The following is a 22,380-nucleotide window of genomic DNA, read 5'->3' as shown; positions in this document are numbered from 1 at the left end:
TTTTATTTACTATTTATGAATAAACTGGCAAAAACAATTAAACGTAGTTATACTATACACCTTTACAGAGACAGAGCAGGAAGCTCTGTGAAATCTGTAATTTACAGACTAAAAACGTGTTAGTAAAACTGAAAATTTGGTAACAGTAAATCTATATAGGTACCTACGTCGTAGCTTTACTTTACGCAGGCGGTAACATAATATATACTTATACTTGTTTACAAATCTGAACCGCGGACGATCTGCATGGCATTTTGTGTGCTAAACGTTTACTTAACCTAAAATTTTATACTGGATAGAAATAGTTGAATAAATTTAATACTCACCCACACTACATGGAAATTTCCGATAAGATAGAACAAGCTGACTTCTAATAAAAATTCAAGTAAAAACTGGGTGACTGCTGCATGTAAGTAAATAAAAATAAGCTAACAGTTTATTTTGTAAAACACCGGGTTAAAAGAGCAAATGTACCTCTTTAGTGCTAACTACACGTTTTTTCAAAATTCAAAGTTGCTTCGTCGATTCATCTGACAATTGTATATTTTAAAAAATTAAGCTATTCCTTCATCTATTATCTACTATATAATATAGTCTATATATAGACAAGCTTACAATTGCGAGCAATGCGAGCTTATGCTTAATACTTTACATGTAGGTATGTATGTGTGTGCGTGTATGCTTGACTTGACCTGTATGCCTGTATCCCTGTATGTGCATGTTCTCTCTTATCTGGTTAGAGGAGCTTATCTTGAAGATCTCTACTGCCAGGCGAATTACCTAGATAAACGTTTGTGAAGCTATAAACTTGAAAAGTCAAATTTTAAAACTATTTTGCCTTTTTTTAAGGGATAATCCGTTGAAAGTATACTAAACCGATTTCTTTTTACTGAGACACGAAAGAAATATCTTCTTTTTTTTCTATGATTGTGTGACCAGTGAAGAAAATATGGAAACTTTTGCCACACAGAGATATGAGGGCAAAATTGAAAACTTCGTAACATGTATGATTGATGGCAACAATACACAAGAGCACATTGAACAATCTGCTAGTGAAGGAACCGTTCATGATATGAATACCCTAGAGGGTGATCAAAATCAAGAAGAAAGTGTAAATGAACAAGACCAAAGTACTTCAATCATACAAAATTCTGAACGAAATGTGACATTGACACCAGTAAGACTACCTGCTATTCTGGATGGAGAGTTCTTTAGCGTCGTGAGACTTGAGGATTCAAACGTAACTGCACGTTGTTTGCAATGCAATAAGCTTCTTAATGGCAATCTCAAGTCCACAGGAAATTTTCTCAGCCACATCAAAGTATGTGAACTATCATCCAAATTAATTGTGCTTCAATTTTTTTGGTATACTGAACATTTGAATTTCCTTTAGAGAGTACACCCATTCTTAATGGAGAAAATCAAGACTAAATCAAATCAAAGGAGGCCTGCAGCAATTTACATTGATTTATCAGCCCAAGAGAAATGTCAAGAACACAAACAAAAAGCAAGATTCAAGAAATTTCCAAAACATGTGAGTATAAAGTTTTTTTTTTTTTTTTGTAACATGCAAAGTCTTTAACTTAATTCATTAATTAGTCATCTAGAAGTTTTTTTTTTTTTTTTTTTTTTTTGTAATCTTTGAAGTTTAGTATTGTAAATACATCTTTATAAATGTAGTCATAAACTCATAATTATTTTAATCTACAGAAAAAATTTGTTAGTTCACGTGTGTCCACTTGTATGTTTTTTTCATTTAACTTGATAAAAGACACTCATGAAAAAAAGTTCAGAAAATTTACTGCTGTTATTTTCAGGAAGAATTTCAGTCTAATGAAAATTCATTTGATCAAGTAGAATGGCTAGAATCTCCAAATATAAAAAAAAGAAAATCACAAGAAAGTGCTACTGAAGAAATGATCAGAATTCACAACAACTCAGTTGCTGTTGAAGATGAATATGATGCGATTGGCAAAAATGTTGCAGCTAAACTTCGACATATGGGAGTGGATCAAAGAATTATTGCTGAAAAATTACTTAACGACATTTTATTTGAAGCACAGTTAGGTAATCTTCACAAAAATTCAAGTATAAATGTTTAAAAAATGCGCACTAGTACAACGCTATTTTAATTTTATTTTATTTCTTAAATGCAAAAAGTTTTTTTGAAAAATGTTTCAACTACATATTTAAGGTATTTTAAATACTTTGTAATAAGCATAAAACTTTGGTATATTTTGTTTGTATAGTTTGCTTGGATTTTCTTTTTTAAAGTTGTAAAAACAATTAAAGTATTTGTATAAATATTTTTATTGCACATATTGTACAAGGATCTGTAAATATGTCTACCAGGTAAAAAATTGTAACACTAGAGTGTATTATTTATGTGATGTAGTTACGATATAAATAATAAATTAGTGTTTCACAAAATAGTTTATAAGATGCTGATTACAACGTGAAATCATATTCTACACAGATTGCAGTCCCTATCTGTTACAATTAGCTCAGTCTTAACATGTTGTAAAACTATACGTACTATTAAAAACACAAAATGGAGCGATTGGGAGTCCAAATTTCTTGATTAAAAAATAGTTAATGTAAATAGATATTCAGAAAGGTATCACATACTGTAAATTTTATTATATTTGGGCGATATACACTCTACGCTTTTCTGGCTTTAGTAAAAAAGTATACACTATCATTGAAAAGAGACATAGACTCATGCATATAAATATTAAGTTAAATGAGTATGAGTACCAGAATCCTTCAAATTCACTGTATAAGTACCAACATATGGTCATTAAAGTATTTTGCAATATGACAAACACATGGTAAAAAGCAACCAGTTTGTCGGCTTTCGTAAATTTTACTCTGTATTCGATTAAACTAAAAATATACACTAATCCGAGCCACAAATTTATCAAGAAACTTGTTACATCAAAATACTTCGAGTAATAAAATAAATAAGTAATCATGACAATGTAATGTGCCCCTATTACTCCTACCGCATATAAAGGGTAAAATTCAAAAAATATGGCCACTGATAATATGCGCGCTAATATGAATAAAAACCACCACAAGAACGATAGAAATGATCCCACGGGATCATCTTCGTCTAAGCCTTTAGAATAATTTTTTCTTTTAATACTGTTAATTTTTTCAAAAGTCACCTCTGTCTTATCACCAAGAGTCTGGTACATTATTAAATTTTCTTTCCATGGTTCTTCAACTCGAACAAACGTTATGTCTTTGCTATCAACCATGGAATCTGGCCTAGGTGGTGCTGGCATGTCTGGAATGGGTAACGGCGTGATGGACGTTATTCCTCGAAGCGGAGCTGGAGGTGGGATGATCTTGACATTTTTTGGTGGCAGTGGTGGAGTCACAGAGTTTTGACGTTGTATAGTATATGTATAATTTGGATTGTCTTGATTTGAAATTTCTTCTTGAAGAATTGGTTCAGCACTTTCTTTTTGAGGTGTTGTCACAGATGATGAAAGTAACTGTTTTTTTTCAAGACTTTGAAGTTCCTGAAATATAATGTTTGGGTACTGTTATCAAATAAATATACACAACCCATTTCTTAAGTTTAACTAAAGTATAAAACTCGTTTTTAAGGATACAATCTAGAGTTACGTAAATATAAGCATTACAAAAAAACGAAGTTTACCTTTACTAATTAGATTTAAATAGGTTATTACCTGAAGCCTGTATTTTTTTAGCCACATTGCCCAAGGCACTTTTCTACCAGCTACTCTTTGGCTTTCATATCTCTGAAATGATGTTGTCTTGATGGCTATCACACAAACCGATACTAAGATACATAGCCCATGAATAACCTCTGTAACACGGTAAAATTTCAATTAATTTTTACTTATCTCGAAATGACTTGAAAAATTTTAATTACAAAAATTTACCAGATTGTGCAGATCTTGGAGTATTTCTTTCTCTTAATAACAGGTGCATTTGAAAAAATGCCTGAGGAGCAGCCTGGAACCAAGCCTGAAGAAAGAAGTAGAGTTCAATCGCAGCTGGAGCTGCAGCAATGTCCAGTGTTTTCTTTCTTTCTTCTCCTTTTAGCTGCAATGCATCTACAGACAATACTATGAGTCCAGCAAATCTGAAACAAATATTACAATGTATTGAAAACATCTTTTAAGTGTAACTATTAAATATCTAAGATGGATTTATCTCTTTAAGTACCTGTAAAGAGCAAAAAATGGAAAAGCCACAAGTTTGGCAATTTGCATCAGGCACCACAGAAAAGCTCCCTTGTGCAGCTTATCATCATCGGTCATCCACCAGTCGGGTCTTGAAATTGTCAAGACGAAATAAGCCACTGCAGGAGCATACATAAATCCTACAGTAATGCAAGCCCATGCTGGATTGTTTTCTCTGTAATGTTGCAGTGCAACAACCAGGTCAGCTGCAAAGTGTAACACATACACAAGGCAACTAATAATGGTGGGTACAAGGAACACCAGGTACACCTGTTCCCTTGACTTTAAAGGTATCTTCATGTATCTGGTTGATTTCCTTTGACAAATCTCATTTACCTCCCGAGTCATTGTTGTCATTTCTCTTTCAATAATTTTCTTAGAGCATACGATCTTGACTGTTTCTCTGCATCACGGACATTATAAACTACGACAAGCACTTATTAACTTTATTAAGTAATAAATCAAGGTTTTGTGTGATTATACTCTATGACCTCAAATGGTCTATGTAAACACACCACACACGTTTCACAGGAATAATTAAGTCACTTTTTATTTGTTTTGTCTTATTTCCTATCGGTTTAGCTTAAAGATCGACAAATAGATCATTCAAAGTAACAAAGTAAGTCACCATTGTTTTTGCCTCTAATATCAGATGACACACTTAACTGTTTCTTATCACTATCACTTCCCGTAAGTGCGTAATCATTTATTGAGTAATTTTCTTCCTAACTTTCTTTATGCTGAACTCTGGTACCATACATAAATGTTACTGTCTCAAATGACTTCAAAATCACATGGTAAAATCAATGTATATTTATTACAATAAGTAGGGTACCACTTTTGTATTGAATATGGGTACTTTATAAGTATATATCGAACAAAAAAAAGCTTAGAGCACAAAAAGCTCAAATTATATTTCCTTTTAAACCTAATTAGTACATCGCTTCTGCAATACGTTAGGCAAAATACTATTAGCGTATGTACTAAGTAATTAACTCATATATTCTAAACACACTTGTACATATGAATATCTAATCAAAAACATCCTGATTGTCAGATACTCAGATTGACATTTTGTATACTATTGCTCTAACTCTATCCGCGTACTCGCGTCGGGTCGTCGGGTGCATGGGGTGACTGAGACCCAATTCAATTCACCTCAACTTAAATTAGGTGGCAGACTGGCAGCTTGAATCTGGGGTCTATACGACACGGTGTCGATGACGCGATCAGACCAAAATCAGAAGCTGGTTAATCTGTCGATTAAACGAGAGAGAAGAGAGAAGAGACTTAGACTGAGTTAGACTCTCTGAGACTAAGAGAGGCTCAGAGGCATAAAAAAAGCGAATTTCACGCATGCGCATTCGACCCAAGTAGAAATGTCAAATGAGAGCACTGCTATACTTATTTGCTATAGATGGTACTGATCCACAAAACTTACATTTTTTTCATTCGTTATCACACACCAAAATTTGAAGTTTGTTATACATTTTAGTACAAAATTGGTGTATACTATTTATTTATATAAAAAACAACTTTTAGAACGATTGTCAAGATTTCAACTCAAACTAGTAAACTAAGTAAACAATCTGTACAATAAAAAAATGAGGTAAAAATCTTTTTATTCAGCAGGCTGTAGGTCTTTCAAAAACGACTTATATTTGTCCATGATATCTTCATCATCCTTCTGATTGCACAAGTCATCATATTGAGGGCCAACGGCCCACAGAGTTTCTAAATCATACTTCTTTCTCGCCTCTTGAGAAAATATATGAAGTGCAATGTTACCTGAATTAAATCATCAATTTATAAAATAAAACTTTAGGCTTTAATGAAATGATAAACAATAAAAGTCAATATTACCTAGGTCAATTGCAACCCACTCTTTAGAGTTTTCACCTTCTATTCTAGGAATTTGATCATTTTTATGCATTTTTAGCTTGAATATTTTACGAACAGTCGTGGCAAGAGCTAGCATGTGCCTGGGAGATTTCCCAGTCACCACTACTATATAATCGACATAACTGTTCTCTTTGGGTACTAATGCAACAAAAAGTTGCCTGGCATTATTTTTTTGTAAAATTTCAACTAAATCTTCAATCTCGTAAACTCCGGTTGTACCACCTACGCAAAATCAGAAAAAAGATTTTAGAAAATATTGAGTTTACAAGTTCTCTAAAATTCATCTAACATCTAGAATACAGAATAATTTGACAACTCACGAGTCAAGTTAATATCAGCGTAAGGATCTTCTTGGTCTGCCTCTGTGATATGTAGCTCACTAAGAGCAATTCTTTTTTTCTCCTCGTTAACATCAAATATCACCGGTGCATCCTCATCCCTGAACACTTTGTACTTAGTCGCAAAAGCAGAAGGAAGGTTATGCTCGTCACTTTTATCCTCCTCAAAATTTTCACTGTCACTCAGTTTTTTATTCGCGTAATTGATACGACATTGTGAAATGGTCTGTTTTCTGTAATTGATTTTATTTATCGATTTACATCGGCACATATGTGATCGGTATGACGCTGTGCTGCAATTGTACAGTAAACGCGAAGTGATGCCGTACATGCTGTTGTTTATGTATAACCCTCGTGTGCACAGTGCACGTGCATTGTCTGCTCGACTGCACATTCAAATATATACGTGTATTCAGATATATACACATTACACGTATAAAACGTGCGTTCGTTCATCCATGGGGCACATCAGATTTGCAAATTAGCATGACGAAAAAACAATGCAACTCTCTTACGGAAACGTAAAACAAGGGGTAAACAGTGCCGTATAACTGAGAATAGGAATGCAATTTTTCAAGTATTCAAAACTTTTCGGGCTCTTACACTTAAATATCATGTACTTACTTATTTACAATTTAAATGTAAAAAGAAACCAGAAGAAAGCTTTGCACATAATAACTGGTCAAATAAGAAGGATGAAGGATGTATCAAGTACTAGGTTAATGAAAATGATTTTTTAACAGTTTCGTATATCTTGAAAAATCTTATTTATTAATCCAAACAAGATAAGTTATTTATAAAATATTTCTCTGAGCTAAAATTCTGCAATACTGATGGTGATGGTCAGTTATTAATATTCTTACACAATATTAATGCCACAGCTGAAACAAAATAAAATTCATGGTCACTATCAGAACATTAGAAAAGTTTGTTAAAAGTACTTTGCTTTTCTTGGTTAATACATTAAGAAACGTAGTTGATTGTATTATTTGTTTATCTTTGGAACTATTTTTATTTTCGACTTTTCTAGAATTCAATTCGATGCCGTTTTTGTTTATTTATATATTTATTTATTTTTTGAGTTAGAGTGAAGTTTGTCTAGGTAAACAGAGCAAATGTCCTTGATTTAAATTTTTTTGTCGAGTATGCAAACACACATAGAGCTACCAAAGCCCTTAAAATGTTGCATTTACAGATTCAATACAATTCCAAATAAAAGATTGTAAAAAATCGTTAACTTATTAACTTTTGGTTTGATTATTTAGATTAACTTGTAATTCAAGATTTTAATAAACATCCACATTGTATTGGTAGCTACAAACACGCGAGACTCAAGTTCATTATATTAATAAGCAAATCCTGTTAAACAATAAACAATACTTCGGCACAAAAACTATGACCAAGTTGTGTTTAGGGTTTCAAGGCATATAATGTAAATGAAGTGGAAAATATAAAACAAGTACTTACAGAATGAGAAACGGGAGATTTACTTGGACCTCGCACGCATCTTCCTCCTTTTGCGCTTTAGCCTTCGCATCCTCTTTTTACGCCACTGGAATAAATAAATAAATAAATAAATAATTTAGCTTCACCTAAAAGTGAAAGAAACCCTAATCTTCAAGGTCCAAGAACTACTAGTCATAGTGTGTTTAGGCAGTTAGGTTATGTCCAAAAATAGCCAGCAACAGCAGAATCTCCACAACGGATTGTTTACAACACGTATTATTCAAATTTAGATAATAAAATAGGTCAACTTGTTAACAATAAAACAAAACACGTTTAACCTAAAGGACGGCACAACACAACAATTCTCCAGAAAACGACGTGGGTCGATTCCGACAGAAGCGACCAACGAAATTTTGCGACAAAACAAAACAATAACAAATAAATAATGCACCGAGATTGTTAATAATTACCTTCGCTCTCATCTTTGATGGTTTGAGAAAACTAGATTACTCTAGAATTCTCGATTGCCACGGATTTCGAACTCTCACTGGATTCGACTGTCCGTTCAATTCTGAAGCCAATATGGAAGAGACTGGAGATGTTTAGGGAATTTACGGTTTACGGCAAGCGGCTTGTGGCGCGCGGATCGCAATAGGAAAGATGATAGATGAAGTATACTAAAAGCACTTAAAGTAAGTACCAAACGCTAAGAAACTATTTCAGTATGAAAAAATAAAAATTATTTTTTTGGTAAAAAGTAAGTATTACGGATAAATTACAAATACCATCAGGCATGGAAGGTTTTATCATAAAAGTAGGAAATACTTTTATGTAAGAATACTTGTTATTGACGAGATAATTGTACTGATTGTAACTCATCTGTAGTAGGATCTCAATTCATTAAGCCTAACTAATTACATACGAATAGTGAAAAATCAAACACTACACCTATATTGAAGTTAAATTTTGCGATATTCTCCTTCAAGATTTCTTAATTTTTCCGGGGAGTATGGACACTCAAATTTAAACTTCAAGGTTGTAAGTCGCAAGTTCATCCGCGGTTGGTAAGTATGTCTTCTCTCGGTAGGTAATACCAATTACTATTTTGAATTGTGTACCTACACAATAATGCATTGCATGCATGCTGGCAGCATTTGCGGAATACAGCCTCTGATTTTATCATTCTGGTAAAGAGAGTACGGTGTAAGATATACGTGAAGTTATGTGTAGTAATTATAGTAATCACTACTAATCAGTAGTGCCATACGGTCGATTTTATTAAACCATTTAAGTAGAATATCTATACTTTTGTAGATAAATTTTCGGATTAAAGATATATTGTAAACTTGCCGCAAACAGCACGAAATATGTCAACTTATTATTGTCTATCTATAAAATTAGTTGCGGCTGGTTTATAATTGATTATAAGGCTTTACTGGAAGTATATAGTAATAATTATTTGGATCAGCGCCATCTAGCGTTGCGGATTTTTGAACTAAAAAGTGGCCCTAAACTTTTCAACCAGAGCTGTAGCGCTTAGAGCCACTTAGCTTATTCTAAACCAGCCGCAACTCATTTCATAGCTATAAAATCAAAAATTAACGATATATGTGTTTTTGGCGGCAAGTTAACAATCTATTTTTTACTCAAAAATTTATCTTTAAAAGTATAAATACATAGGAGGTCAATTTTTGAGTAAAAGATAGACTGTTAACTTGCCGCCAAAAACACATGTATAATTAATTTTTTATTTTATAGCCTCAAAATGAGTTGCGGCTGGTTTATAATAGGCTAAGTGGCTCTAAGCGCTAAAGCTCTGGTTGAAAAGTTTAGGGCCACTTTTTAGTTCAAAAATCCGCAACGCTAGATGGCGCTGATCCAAATAATTATTACTACACACTTCCAGTAAAGCCTTATAATCAATTATAAACCAGCCGCAACTAATTTTATAGATAGACAATAATAAGTTGACATATTTCGTGCTATTTGCGGCAAGTTTACAATATATATTTAATCCGAAAATTTATCTACAAAAGTATAGAAATTCTACTTAAATGGTTTAATAAAATCGACCGTATGGCACTACTTATTAGTAGTGATTACTATAATTACTACACATAACTTCACGTATATCTTACACCGTACTCTCTACCAGAATGATAAAATCCAAAGTAAATATATGTAAAAAGTTAATATGTATATATATTTATATATTTATATATTTTTTAACAAATCTCTTTCCCGCGTAACGATGTTACAATTATAAGCTGTTCTTAAGTAAATGAAATAGAAACCGCCTGCTTTGCAACTTGTTGTGAGCTGAGCGCGCTTTCGTGCACTCAATGCACTCATACTTGTTCTCGTGCGTACTTATGCGTTTTTATGCAGATGTCGTGACGTGCCGGGCTTCCGTAGCAAGCAGTAACATACGTAAGCAAAACACCAAACATATATATACTCAAATTCGGAGCAACTCGTGCTTGCCGCAGCTGCGGCGTCGTCTTCGTCCTTCTCCTTTCCTCACCTCCGGTTAAACTGCAATCAGCTGCAGTAGGGAGAGAGAGAGTTCAGCGTGCTTCAGTTGTATAACAACATAACAGCAACAATTTTAGTATGTCAGAACTGAGTGCAGGGATCACAGACATCAGCAACCAGACCAGCGAAAATGTCCTCAAGGTGTACTGCCAGGAAGACGGGGATGCTGTGGCCAAGGAGCAAACACGGCTCATCGAGGCATCAAAAAAAAGAAGCGCTTCCGAGGCAGACTTGCCAGAAATCTTGACTGTTAATAAGGCACCTAGGGGAGAGACGAATACTGCAAGGATTAAGGATCACACCAACGTTGTTGCCAGTCACTACAACACCCTAGAGGAAAAGGGTTTGTATGCAAGGAACGAAAGCCGCATCGTCACCATGAGGAACTTCAATAACTGGATCAAGAGCATGATAATCAGTGAGTGGATTTCATACAAGATAACAATTTTTTAACATGAAACTGTTGAATGAAAGAATGACTATTTTGTCATTTTTAGATGAGTACCTAGAAAAAGTCAAGGAAAAGAAAAATTACAGTGATCCAGTGCGCGTACTAGACATGTGCTGTGGCAAAGGTGGAGACTTACTTAAATGGAATAAAAGTAAGATAAATTATTTGATTTGCGCTGACATTGCCGAGGTGTCGGTCGAACAGTGTAGCGAGCGTTTCAAAACAATGGGTAGTAAGAGGGAACCGGTTAATTTCAAAGCAGAGTTTCATGCTTATGACTGCAGTAAAGTTCGTCTAAGGGAAAAATATAAAGATCCTAGTATGCAGCTGGATCTTGTGTCCTGTCAATTTGCATTTCATTACAGTTTTGAATCTCTGCCTCAAGCAGAGTGTATGATGAAGAATGCAAGCGAGAGTCTCAAACCAGGAGGCTATTTTATTGGAACAATACCAAATGCTTATGAATTAGTCTCACGATGGCAGAAAAGTGACGGTAATAAGTTTGGCAACGACATTTATAGTATTGAGTTTCAATGTGACAAGGATAAGCCACCGTTGTTTGGCGCAAAATACAACTTCCATTTGGAAGGAGTAGTTGACTGTCCAGAATTTCTGGTCTACCTGCCTATGTTTCGCAAATTAGCTCTGAAGTATGGTTTGGAAATGATTTTTTTTGATAAATTTGAAGATTATTACAAGAAAATGATGAGAGATGAAAAAAACGGGAGAATAAACAACCAAAACAGAGGCCTTCTCTTTAGGATGAGAGCTCTGGAAACATATCCACCAGCACAGGGAGCTCAACTTGTAAATAACCCCGACGAGTTTCAACATGCAAAAGATTATTTGCAAAAAAACGAAAACATACGTCGAATCGGAACACTTTCCAAATCTGAATGGGAGGCGATAACGATTTACGCTGTTTTCGCGTTTCAAAAAATGAAAACCGTTTGGAACGCCGAAGGCAAGCCCGAGTATGTTAAATGTTGAACAAACGCGCGAATCATCGATATTTTTTTTTAATTTGCACATATGCTTGATGAATTATACACCATAGATCTTTATTTACTTTATTATTGTAATTATTATTATTATTAACTTTACCCTGAAATTGTACATTTTTAATCAAATACCCGAATTATGCATCTGAATTTTTTATAGACAAGCGCATTTTGCTTGCCGTTTACTCCTATATTTTGTCATGTGATGTAGATATACATATACTTACTGTAAAGCACGATTTATACAATTACTCTGTTAACTATTTTTTTGTTATTACTTTTCAATAAAGGACTCATGTATACAATAATTTTCTTTTTTCCTACGTATTTTTTTATATTATCTCATATATACCTCATAGGATAATTTTATAATAATATTTGTGCAAGGCCAAAGAGCTTCTATATCGTAAGACAACAATAAATTTAATGAAAGTCATGAAATCTTCATTCCAAGAGAAAATAGATTAAATTATAATTAAAATTATCGTATAAACGTTAACGGCCATCTACTTCAAGCAATCGATATAAGTTTCGCCAATTGTCACATACTAGCGAATAAATTAAAGTATTATTTGAGTTAAAGATGTACAAGTAAGTAATTACGGATATAAAAGCAAGCGATAAACAGAAGAGCAAGATGGTACTTAAAATATCGATACTTATTAGTGCAGACAAAAATCGTGCTGTCGGAAAAAACTGTTTTGTCAAGTACTTATATACAATACATGTACACATCTACATTTGTTTCCCCTTTTGTTGAGGAGCCATAATTGGCTCTCGTGCTAAAGCGCCTTATTTGCAAATGTACAATATAATCCATGTTTTTATTATCAGTAACACTAAGTAAAGATTTAAAAAAAAAAGAGAAAAAAAAGCGTTTCCATATAGTTAATTTTTTCACATCATGTAATGGACAGCTGGCTACAAGTAGTTTGCTTTTATCATCCAACGCTCTAAGGGCCAGTACTGTATAAAGGATTATTTATCAAATCTGACAAGAGCTAATATTTTTTAAGCTTCGTACTGCAGACTACAAGATTTTAAAAAATGATTTCTTAATTATTATTTTTGAAATTTTATATAAACATAAATGAAAAGAATACAATTTTTTCCTTTTATAAGCGCAAATAGGCATTTTTAAAGTACACTCCGAAATAAAGTTTTTTAGATATATTTCATTGAAATTCTCAAGTTCTAAGCGATCAATAATAAACACTCTAAATTGCAAAAAAAAACTAAAAAAAAAAGTTTTGTCCCTACAACAGTTAAGTTAAATATTAATGTTTTACAATCAAATACGAAAAGAACAAAAAATTGACAAATCTCAGAAAAGTAAAACCTTTTTCCTAAATCATTTTTTTTTCTATTTTAATACAATATCATACGAAACAATCTACAAGCTGTCAAATGTCATAGTTTGCATATACTATAATTTTTGAAAAACACAATTTTTGTATCGTATATAAACTGTTCTTTGAATTTTTCTTTCATATTCTTTAACTGAAATTCATTAAAAAAAAATACAATTTATTTATTTTTTACTGTACACAAAATGCAAAATTATAAAAAATATGCTGAAGATTTCTAGAAATCACAATTTTTTTCGAAGTGAGAATAATGTCTTTTTACTAAAAATGTACTTGATAAATTCAAATTTATTAAGTAGTTAATTAATTTAAGTTGATACAATAAAAATTATGTAGTCAAATTTCATCAGTTATACAGCTCCAATAAGTGACCGCGAAAAAGAAGCTTCGAATTATTGATTAACTGCTGTATGTTAACCACCTTAAAAAAACTATTGGCCTTCGGGGAGGATTAGCATTATCGTACTTTTTCGCAAAATCCATAAATACAAAAAATCATATTATCACAGCGGTGTAATATATATACTTATTTATTCCTTAAACATGAGTAAATATATCTTGTGGTCGTGATTAAGTTTCATCTTTTTCATCTCGCCGTTCGACGATTCGACTCGATGAACTCGATCAAAAGGATAGAGTTAAAGAGCCTGCACATGCGCAGTTGTACATTTTCAGCACTTAGACGCTGGCTGGCCGGGTTCGGGTTAAGTGTACATACTGTACATTATTATACGTTCCGATACGTTAGTTGTTGGGTGTTTGTCGTATTTCCGTGCGAAGAAGGTGCGACATGCGAATCCCAAGTCGAAGTTTGCTACGCTCGTTATTGCGCGACATTCGAACGCAAACGCAGTTTTGTTCTGGATAAAAAAGTAAGTATATGAAAAAGGGGAGAGGACGACCACGAAAACGAGAAGAATTATCTTCGAACGCGAGCTTGTGAAGATAAGTAAACGTATCTTTGCCGCTGTTGGTCGGGACTTTGGCGTTGCGGTCGTCGTCGCGCTTCCAGAGGAGAGAAGTTGCAAGAGAGAAAAGAGAAGCGTGTAGAGAACGAGAAAGCAACTTAGTCTCTCGGCAGCGGTCAGCAGAGCAGCAAGCAAGTATTCGGGCTACGGCTCTCTCGCAGGAGACAGCTGCGGCCAAGCACGCCAGAGACTATCACCCGTACGTGGGAGAAAATGGAGGTTGAGCAGCCAGTGTCCAGGGCCGAGGTCGACCCGGTAAGTGGCCATTTCTGTTCTATCCTCGACGACGAAGCTCGTCACGAGTTTACTTTTTCGATCCGAGCCCCCGTTCGACCTCTTCGCTCTTGGCCGCTCCTCCGCCGAGCGAAATTTTTCTAAGTCCCAATATGGCGTCTGCGACTAAGTTCCCCTCAATTGCTCTCTCTCTATAACACGTAAGCGCTTCCTACCGTCCAGAGGCTATGTCCCGACTCGCGGCGCGTCTCTGTGTATCACTTTATTGCTACATTTATCTAAATAATATACATATAGAAAAAAAAAATTTTTTTTGAAAAAAATACCAAGTATTCAAGTCCATCTATGGCTTTGTAAGACAGTTGTAGTACTTGTTTGTTAAATATTTAATTCTTAAGAAAGCGCTGCTTATATCCTTGGGAGGATGTTAATATATAGCTCAAAAAAACATGAGCTCCAGTAGACGTGATAATTGAAAGATTAAACATGTACATTTACTAACAAAATTATTTTACTTCAATTTTTTTTTATATCTTGAGACATGCACGCTTAATATCTGCTATTTTCACAGGACAAAAAGGCCAAGGAGAACAGTAGCGCGGCTGGCAACCATGGAGGTAAGTCGTGCCTCCAGGACGCTGAGGGGAAGGACCTTTTTTTTTTTATTCAACTTATTTTGTATCTTCCGAATGTGCCGCTCTTAAGGCAACACATCATACGTTCTGTCGTCGACGGGTAACTGCAGACCATCAGAAAGAATCGCAGAGTCGCAGAACACTATTTATATAAATATATGTGCACACGTATATACACATATATTCGGCACGTGCTCCGGTTTTCGAATCGACGAGGCAAATTGATTTTCTTTTTCTCTCTCGCTCGTCGGATCCTTCTCGGCTTTGCGACAGCTCTTAAAGTTACGATGCGGCTTTTGTGGGCCAGGCCGAGATTTTAAATTTAAAGAGAACGGCCAGCCGACTCCGATCGCCGCTTGCGTGCGGACGGAAGAACTGTTACTTACGTTCTTTTCTCAATCACTTTTTTTTCCTTCCACATTTTTCCCATGGCTACACGCTGACTAAGTGATTAAGTAGTATTATTTTCCGTGTCTTAACAGCTTCACTTTTATTTCCACTTTTTAGCACGTTATATCGAATCAGCTTTTTGTATCTTACCGAGTCGGAGTAACAGGTAGTAACCTGACCGATCGTTGGCGAATTTTTGATGCTTTGAAGTCTATTGATTATTGTATAGATATTTCAATTTTTTTTTTTTTTTTTATCTGATAAATATTTCTTTTTTTCTTTTTTTGTTCGTAATGTTCATAAAAAGTTTTACATAAGGTCCTAGTTTTGTATTTGAAGTTTTTTCTTATGGTGGAAGAAACAATTTTCTAGTTTAAGTAAGAAAAAATTCAAAACATTGAAATAATTATCATATTTTAACAATTTTGTATTTGATGTTCTAATAGTACTTGAAAGAACACTCTGATATCCTTTAAAAGAACACTATAGTTTTAAAACAATTTTGAAGAAAGCTTTAATTTAAATAATATATAATTGTGTGATGCATGACAAATTTAAAATCAAAACATAACATGAAAGAACATTATTTATTGTGTTATTATTTAGATGCTCAAATGAATGGCATGACTAATGGTTACGAACACAAAAAAGAGCATAAGTCTGAGTATAAAGAAAAGGATAAGGAACGGAGTCACAAGTCTGAACATAAGGATAAAGAAAGGAGTAAAGATAAAGAAAAGAGTCATAAAAGCGAACATCGGGACAAGGATCGACATAAGGACAAGCACAGCTCAAGTTCCTCTAAAGATAAGAGCAAAGAGAAGCACAGTAGCAGTAGTAGTAAAGATAAAGAAAAAAGTAGGGACAAGGATAAAGAGTCCAAGGACAAGAAGAGTAGTTCTTCGAGTCGAGACAAAGACAAGGAGCACAAGAGCTCATCTGTTAGTTCTAATCGTGACAAGGAGAGAAGCAAAGACCATAAATCAAGTTCCAGCTCTAAAGACAAGTGAGTATAACAGTTTTATGCGAAATTTTTTTACCACTTACAAAAGCTCTAAAATCATATTTTTTTGCAGACACCATAGCAGTAGCTCAAAAGATAAAGAAAGAAGTAAGGATAAAGATAAGGAAAGACACAAAGATCGGCACAGTTCTTCACAAAGTTCCTCTCGTGACAAGGATAAAGAAAAAGAGAAGAGTTCTAAGGATAAAGAAAAGAAGCATTCCTCCGATAAGGACAAGGAACGTCATTCCAGCTCTCACTCAAGTGAAAAGCACAAAGAGAAAAGTTCCCCCGAAAAAGACAAGAAAGACCGTGATAAGCATCGGCATGATAAAGAAAAATGTAGGTTAAGGATAGTATGTTTTAATACAAACTCTTGTTTTACGGTTATTTTATACAAGAATACGTTTTACAGCCAAACAACGCGATGAAAAGGAAAAGAAGGAAAAAATTAAAGAAGAGCCTAAGATAAAAGAAGAACTTGTAATCAAAGAAGAGTCTGATTTACAAATTAAGTCTGAAGTTAAAATTGAAGTTAAAGTGGTAACGTTTTTTTTTTGCAATTCTTTTGTTTTCATTTACACTATTTTCACACGCAAAATTTAAGTCTAATCGTTAATGAAATGTTATATTTTCTGAAGCAACAAGAATCGTTTAAAGAGGCAGATGACGATTATGATAGCGGAGATGATAGTCAACGTCTATACATCAAAGAAGAAGATGAAGAAATGAAAGAAGAAAATAGCTTAGACTCAACTGCTGACACTAGACTTTCTGAAATGTACAATAGTACCATGAAAACTGAAGAAGAGTCTGATGAAGATAAGCCATTGGTATGGATCAAATTAATTATATATTGTTATTTGTAACTTATTTACTTATTTTTCAATCAATGCAGGCTAATAGATCAACACCAGGTACAAAGAGAAAGGCTTTGTCAGATAGTGATGATGATATTCCCTTGGCAGCTCGTAAAAAACCTAAAAAAGAGCCTGTATCTAAAAAGAAAAGGAAGAAGAAGGATAGTGAAGATGAAGATGATTACGAAGAGCCTGAAGAGGTGAGACAAATAATACACAATTCTTTACTGTCTAGGAGTACACTTGAGAGTAATACTTTTTTTATATATGTACATAGAAACCGAAAAAGAAACGAAAACTAAAAGCAAAAGAAAATAATACATCTACATCGTCACAACCAAGTCCTAAAAAGAAAAAAAAAGAAGAAGAAGAACAAGAAGTTTGGAAATGGTAAGATGCTGCTCCAAAATTTGAACCCATTTATCACGTGATGTAACGTAACCTTATCTGACCCAACGGTGTTTTTCTTGCCTTGACTCATTATGAGATGTTTGTCTATAACTTTAGATAAAAGTAATGAATTTCACTTTAGAGTTTATGATCAAATATCTTGTGAACAAAAGTAGTGCCGTTGTTAATATTCATTGTTTTTCTTATTGCTCAAAAGCGAAGTTCCCGAAGTTAAAATCCTCTAGAAAATCGAATTTAAGGTTAAGTTAACCTCCACACACATATCTTCTTCATTCTTAAAGATGTCTGTACGGTGAACGTTTTTATTATTATTTTCAGGTGGGAGGAAGAAAAGAGAGATGACGGAACCAAGTGGCATTTCTTGGAACACAAAGGACCCGTATTTGCACCGCTATACGAACCACTACCGAGTAGTGTTAAATTTTATTACAATGGCAAAGAAATGAAATTGTCTATAGAAGCTGAAGAAATTGCCACCTTCTACGGTAAAATGTTGGAACATGATTATACAACGAAACAAGTGTTCAATGACAACTTCTTCCACGACTGGCGTGAGGTCATGACAGACTCTGAACGATCCAAGATCACTGATTTGAAGAAATGTAACTTTACAGAAATTAACAAGTATTTTACCCAGAAAAGCGAGGAGCGTAAGGCAATGTCTAAAGAAGAAAAGAAGGCTATTAAAGAACAGAATGAAGAGATTCAAAAGGAATATGGTATTTGCACAATTGACGGTCACAAAGAAAAAATAGGTAATTTCAAAATAGAACCACCAGGTTTGTTCAGAGGTCGTGGAGAACATCCTAAAATGGGAAAACTTAAAAAGCGAGTTGTACCAGAAGATGTTTTGATCAACTGCTCCAAAGACTCGTTAATCCCTAAACCTCCACCCGGTCACAAGTGGAGAGAAGTCAGACATGATCCCACTGTTACTTGGTTGGCTTCCTGGACTGAAAATGTTCAGGGCCAGGTCAAATATGTCATGTTAAATCCTTCAAGTAAACTTAAAGGTGAGAAGGATTGGCAAAAGTATGAGACTGCTAGGAAACTTGCTAAATCTGTAGATAAAATTAGGTCAACTTACCGCGACGACTGGAAGAGTAAAGAGATGAGAGTTAGGCAAAGGGCTGTTGCATTATATTTCATTGACAGGCTCGCTTTGAGAGCTGGTAATGAGAAAGACGAGGATCAAGCTGACACAGTCGGTTGCTGCTCCTTGCGCGTGGAACATATCAAATTACACGAAGAAATGGATGGAAAAGAATTTGTAGTTGAATTTGATTTCTTAGGTAAGCTGATAAAATTAGTACTCAATTTTTCATTACTTTTAAGTACCAATAAATAATCACATTTCTCTTGAATCCTAGGTAAAGACTCAATTCGATACTATAACAAAGTACCAGTCGAAAAACGCGTTTTCAAGAGTCTTCAACTCTTCATGGACAACAAAGCACCAAGCGATGAACTTTTCGATCGTCTTAATACTACAATTATGAACAAACACTTAAACGAATTGATGGAAGGTCTTACTGCCAAAGTGTTCAGGACTTTTAACGCATCCTGGACACTGCAACAACAGTTGGATAAGCTTACTGATCCTGATTCGACGGTAGCTGAAAAAATTCTATCCTACAATAGAGCGAATCGTGCTGTCGCGATATTGTGTAACCATCAGCGAGCTGTTCCAAAAACTCACAGTAAATCAATGGAGAATCTAAAAGGCAAGATTGATGCAAAGAAGGAAGTTATTGCTGAGGCGGAGAAAAATATCAAAGGAATGAAGCAAGACGCAAAACGTGGCTCTGTTAAAGAAAAAGTGTACGTAACTCTTGAATCTTTTATTTGAAATTTCTGTTTGTAATGAATTCTTACGAAAAATCTTATACCCTTAGGTTGTATGAGAAAAAAAAGAAGCAATTGGAAAAACTCAAAGAGCAGTTACATAAATTAGAACTTCAGGTCACAGATAAGGAAGAAAATAAAGAAATTGCTCTAGGCACCAGTAAATTGAATTATCTTGATCCTCGTATCTCTGTTGCGTGGTGAGTATAATTTAAATACAAAATTAAGTAAAAATAAAAAATTATTAAAAATTAAAATAAATTTTTCATTTACAAGGTGTAAGAAACACGACGTGCCAATAGAAAAGATTTATAACAAGACACAGCGAGATAAGTTCCGTTGGGCAATAGACATGGCAGGAGCCGACTACGTTTTTTAACCTCGCGAATTTCGGCGACGCGCAGCAGTGCGACTACTCTCTTTAGTCAATTTTAATTTAGTTGTGAAGACGTCTAGAACAATATGAACTTTTTTCATAATCTATTAAAGAAAATTCTGCGTGCGTGAGTAAGTGTTGTACATTGTCTAGATAATCAACTGTTAAAAGGATAATTATCGAGATGTATAATAATCTAGGTAGTTGTCCGGATACATTAAATGCAATTTACCTTATCTTAATTTTCTAAGATAATCCTTGAAGGAATTAATTTGTATAAGATTGATAGATCATTTTTTTTGTAATTGTATTGAAAGTTGATGTTTTCTTATATCAATAAGTCAATTTTAAAATTTGAGACAAAATTGTTGTTGTTGTTCAATTTTCCTGTTTCCGTGCATATAATTGATAGATAAATAAAACAAACAATTTTTTTTTAATACAGTCATGTGTAGTATAATTGTAGCAAACGTTCAATTGGTCAGTACAAAATTGAATCATTATCACTCCAATAAATAATTATATATATTCAAAGTTGAAAGAAAGATCAACATAATTTTTAATTACAGGTTTGTATTCGTAGCATGAACTATATAGTTACTTAATAACCCAGGTTTTATTGATAAATGCCACGAAGTGAAAGCAAACATTAAATTTGAAGACGTTCTTGCCTATTGTTGAATTTAATGAGTGGTTCAGTATACACATATACATACAATAAACAGTAATAGAGATTTTTTATATGTATATAAAGTATTATTTCTCCTATTTATAACACTTTTTATCACGACTGTAAAAAAAATTTTCATTAAGATTCTAAGATACACTCAAATGTAGTTTTTCATTAAGCTTCCTAAGGTTATGGAAATACATTTGTACAAACGCGCTTTTTACATCACAAACAATGATTTCATACTTTTTAAGCATTGAATTGAATATACTCGTCTGAATCATGTAATATTCTCTTATACATAAATACACTCATGCAAAGTAATTTATCGTATATGTAGTAAAAAAATAAAATAAAATTCTATAAAACTATAGATCTTTCACTTAAGGGCCCTTACTTTTTATGGGATATACTTTGATATTAATAAGTATATAAATTTAAAAAAGCGTGCAAAAGAAGTAAGTATTTTGTCAGCTATGATTTAAAATGATACTTTTTACAAATAAATGTGTAGTCTTCAATAGTTAATATTTGTTTGGTAAATGTAACAGTGACAAATATTTTTGACAAAAGCAATATTTTATTCATTCTCTTTTAGAATCAGTAAATTGTTTCAAACAAGGAAAGGTTTATAATATAAATTCTAATAAAAAGTAATTTGTAATGATAATTGTAACTTTTTTAAGTTATGGAATGACGTATACATCTGTAAGTCTATTTTAAGGGTAATTCATTTATAAATTCATTCGTGAAGTCTAGTTCACCAAACACAATTGCAACAAAAAATGAATTTTACTAGATGTAACCATCACAATCAACCGTTAAAGTTGTATGCATAGTTAATTAAAAATGTTGATTGCATAGAAACTATTTTATATTGCAGGGAATAAGATTAGAAAGAAAAAAAAATAAGCAATGAATTAACTAATGAAAATTATAAATATTCATGCAGTTGAAACAACTGATATAAAATTACGAAGATTTTTTAGAATAGTGATAATCTTTTGCTCTTACACTTTCATATAATGGCAAAGTCAGATTCCCATCAATGTAGTGAATTTGTTGAAAAATTTTAAAGCGCATTCAAATTGGGTTAGTTTACTGACCTGAGTAACAGTGGAGGATTGTAGTAAAACATTAGATTGTTTTTATAACAATAAGTAATAAATGATTCAATAATCATTCCATGATGATACAGCTCTGTCGTAGTCATTGACATTTTTTCTTACATAAATGAAAAGAAATTTTATGTTACAATATAAGCCAACAATGCCAGTAATTTAATGAATCATAAAAATAACTTCTATTTTTCAAGAGCGATTGTTTTTGAAAAAATGTTTACTTAAAGTAGGAGATTTGCAAGTCCTTTTTATGTATGTGTCAAAAACTCTTTTGTATAAAAGGATTATTAAAGTATGTGTACTTATAAAATTTGCAACCATTTATAAACCATACCTTAATTATAAAAACATTTTCTTACTGTTTAAAATTTATTAAAAAAGGAAACATTGATACAGTGCAATACTCTGTAATATTTTTATAATTACAGTTAGTAAAAATTCGTAATAAATTAGTGAAACGCCTCGATGGTATTTTTTTTTCCATTTTTTGTCCATAAATACATACAAACTGCATCTAGCGATATTTTGTAGACATAATAAAAATTAACAAACACAACATATATTTTGAGACGTCATTTTCTGTAGTCACTTAACAAAACATATTGTA

The 22,380-nt window shown here is 33.3% G+C and overlaps 5 protein-coding genes and 1 long non-coding RNA gene across 7 annotated transcripts; 3 read left to right on the top strand and 3 right to left on the bottom strand.

The window, feature by feature from the left end:
- Window positions 1–2,185, top strand: LOC106636261 (uncharacterized). The gene is made up of 4 exons (XM_089591033.1): window positions 1–409; window positions 940–1,321; window positions 1,394–1,534; window positions 1,818–2,185. Exons 2-4 carry the CDS (start codon window positions 950–952, stop codon window positions 2,100–2,102), a joined length of 798 nt encoding a protein of 265 aa, XP_089447159.1. The 5' UTR covers window positions 1–409; window positions 940–949; the 3' UTR covers window positions 2,103–2,185.
- A 109-nt stretch (window positions 2,186–2,294) lies between these two features.
- Window positions 2,295–5,514, bottom strand: LOC106636260 (uncharacterized). The gene is made up of 4 exons (XM_014348606.2): window positions 4,204–5,514; window positions 3,918–4,120; window positions 3,702–3,841; window positions 2,295–3,530 (listed from the first exon to the last, which is right to left on the bottom strand). Exons 1-4 carry the CDS (start codon window positions 4,575–4,577, stop codon window positions 2,640–2,642), a joined length of 1,608 nt encoding a protein of 535 aa, XP_014204092.2. The 5' UTR covers window positions 4,578–5,514; the 3' UTR covers window positions 2,295–2,639.
- Window positions 5,515–5,775: 261 nt separating this feature from the next.
- Window positions 5,776–6,814, bottom strand: RsfS312 (ribosomal silencing factor RsfS-like protein, 312). The gene is made up of 3 exons (XM_014348496.2): window positions 6,443–6,814; window positions 6,084–6,344; window positions 5,776–6,008 (listed from the first exon to the last, which is right to left on the bottom strand). Exons 1-3 carry the CDS (start codon window positions 6,789–6,791, stop codon window positions 5,842–5,844), a joined length of 777 nt encoding a protein of 258 aa, XP_014203982.2. The 5' UTR covers window positions 6,792–6,814; the 3' UTR covers window positions 5,776–5,841.
- A 389-nt stretch (window positions 6,815–7,203) lies between these two features.
- LOC106636289 (uncharacterized) lies at window positions 7,204–8,511 on the bottom strand. The gene is made up of 3 exons (XR_001338870.2): window positions 8,377–8,511; window positions 7,928–8,012; window positions 7,204–7,341 (listed from the first exon to the last, which is right to left on the bottom strand). It is a non-coding gene; the product is annotated as an uncharacterized LOC106636289 (long non-coding RNA).
- A 1,709-nt stretch (window positions 8,512–10,220) lies between these two features.
- Window positions 10,221–12,198, top strand: Rnmt (RNA guanine-7 methyltransferase). The gene is made up of 2 exons (XM_014348635.2): window positions 10,221–10,859; window positions 10,939–12,198. Exons 1-2 carry the CDS (start codon window positions 10,520–10,522, stop codon window positions 11,880–11,882), a joined length of 1,284 nt encoding a protein of 427 aa, XP_014204121.2. The 5' UTR covers window positions 10,221–10,519; the 3' UTR covers window positions 11,883–12,198.
- Window positions 12,199–14,010: 1,812 nt separating this feature from the next.
- Window positions 14,011–21,025, top strand: Top1 (DNA topoisomerase 1). Of its 2 annotated transcripts, none has more exons than XM_089591794.1 (12): window positions 14,011–14,483; window positions 15,034–15,079; window positions 16,094–16,493; window positions 16,564–16,832; window positions 16,906–17,018; window positions 17,084–17,323; window positions 17,389–17,550; window positions 17,628–17,740; window positions 18,080–19,053; window positions 19,132–19,582; window positions 19,657–19,806; window positions 19,883–21,025. In XM_089591794.1, the coding sequence occupies exons 1-12, from the start codon at window positions 14,442–14,444 to the stop codon at window positions 19,983–19,985; spliced, it is 3,063 nt and encodes a 1,020-aa protein (XP_089447920.1). In that variant the 5' UTR covers window positions 14,011–14,441; the 3' UTR covers window positions 19,986–21,025. The 2 variants fall into 2 exon arrangements, with proteins under 2 accessions (XP_089447920.1, XP_089447921.1); XM_089591795.1 differs by having other exon boundaries at window positions 14,012–14,483; window positions 16,906–17,033; window positions 17,132–17,323.
- Window positions 21,026–22,380: the final 1,355 nt, after the last annotated feature.

Source organism: Copidosoma floridanum, unplaced genomic scaffold (assembly GCF_036245765.1).
Source record: "Copidosoma floridanum isolate Cflo_tuat_1 unplaced genomic scaffold, Cflo_Japanese_pri ptg000013l, whole genome shotgun sequence".
Classification (NCBI taxonomy): Eukaryota; Metazoa; Arthropoda; class Insecta; order Hymenoptera; family Encyrtidae; genus Copidosoma; species Copidosoma floridanum.
Note: the sequence above shows the minus strand (reverse complement) of the source record. Positions and strands in the feature narration are given on the sequence as shown.

What these genes read in the sequence shown, in the direction of transcription:
- Rnmt (XM_014348635.2), top strand. Translation starts at nt 10,520, where the DNA reads ATGTCAGAACTGAGTGCAGGGATCACAGACATCAGCAACCAGACCAGC. An exon ending in GATCAAGAGCATGATAATCA is followed by an intron (nt 10,860 to 10,938) that starts GTGAGTGGATTT and finishes TGTCATTTTTAG; the next exon opens with ATGAGTACCTAGAAAAAGTC.
- RsfS312 (XM_014348496.2), bottom strand. Translation starts at nt 6,791, where the DNA reads ATGTACGGCATCACTTCGCGTTTACTGTACAATTGCAGCACAGCGTCA. An exon ending in CGCTGATATTAACTTGACTC is followed by an intron (nt 6,345 to 6,442) that starts GTGAGTTGTCAA and finishes GATTTTGCGTAG; the next exon opens with GTGGTACAACCGGAGTTTAC. An exon ending in GTGGGTTGCAATTGACCTAG is followed by an intron (nt 6,009 to 6,083) that starts GTAATATTGACT and finishes GATTTAATTCAG; the next exon opens with GTAACATTGCACTTCATATA.
- LOC106636261 (XM_089591033.1), top strand. Translation starts at nt 950, where the DNA reads ATGGAAACTTTTGCCACACAGAGATATGAGGGCAAAATTGAAAACTTC. An exon ending in ATTTTCTCAGCCACATCAAA is followed by an intron (nt 1,322 to 1,393) that starts GTATGTGAACTA and finishes AATTTCCTTTAG; the next exon opens with AGAGTACACCCATTCTTAAT. An exon ending in TCAAGAAATTTCCAAAACAT is followed by an intron (nt 1,535 to 1,817) that starts GTGAGTATAAAG and finishes TGTTATTTTCAG; the next exon opens with GAAGAATTTCAGTCTAATGA.
- Top1 (XM_089591794.1), top strand. Translation starts at nt 14,442, where the DNA reads ATGGAGGTTGAGCAGCCAGTGTCCAGGGCCGAGGTCGACCCG. An exon ending in CCAGGGCCGAGGTCGACCCG is followed by an intron (nt 14,484 to 15,033) that starts GTAAGTGGCCAT and finishes CTATTTTCACAG; the next exon opens with GACAAAAAGGCCAAGGAGAA. An exon ending in AAATTAAGTCTGAAGTTAAA is followed by an intron (nt 17,019 to 17,083) that starts ATTGAAGTTAAA and finishes CACTATTTTCAC; the next exon opens with ACGCAAAATTTAAGTCTAAT.
- LOC106636260 (XM_014348606.2), bottom strand. Translation starts at nt 4,577, where the DNA reads ATGACAACAATGACTCGGGAGGTAAATGAGATTTGTCAAAGGAAATCA. An exon ending in TCCAAGATCTGCACAATCTG is followed by an intron (nt 3,842 to 3,917) that starts GTAAATTTTTGT and finishes ACCGTGTTACAG; the next exon opens with AGGTTATTCATGGGCTATGT. An exon ending in TAAAAAAATACAGGCTTCAG is followed by an intron (nt 3,531 to 3,701) that starts GTAATAACCTAT and finishes ATTATATTTCAG; the next exon opens with GAACTTCAAAGTCTTGAAAA.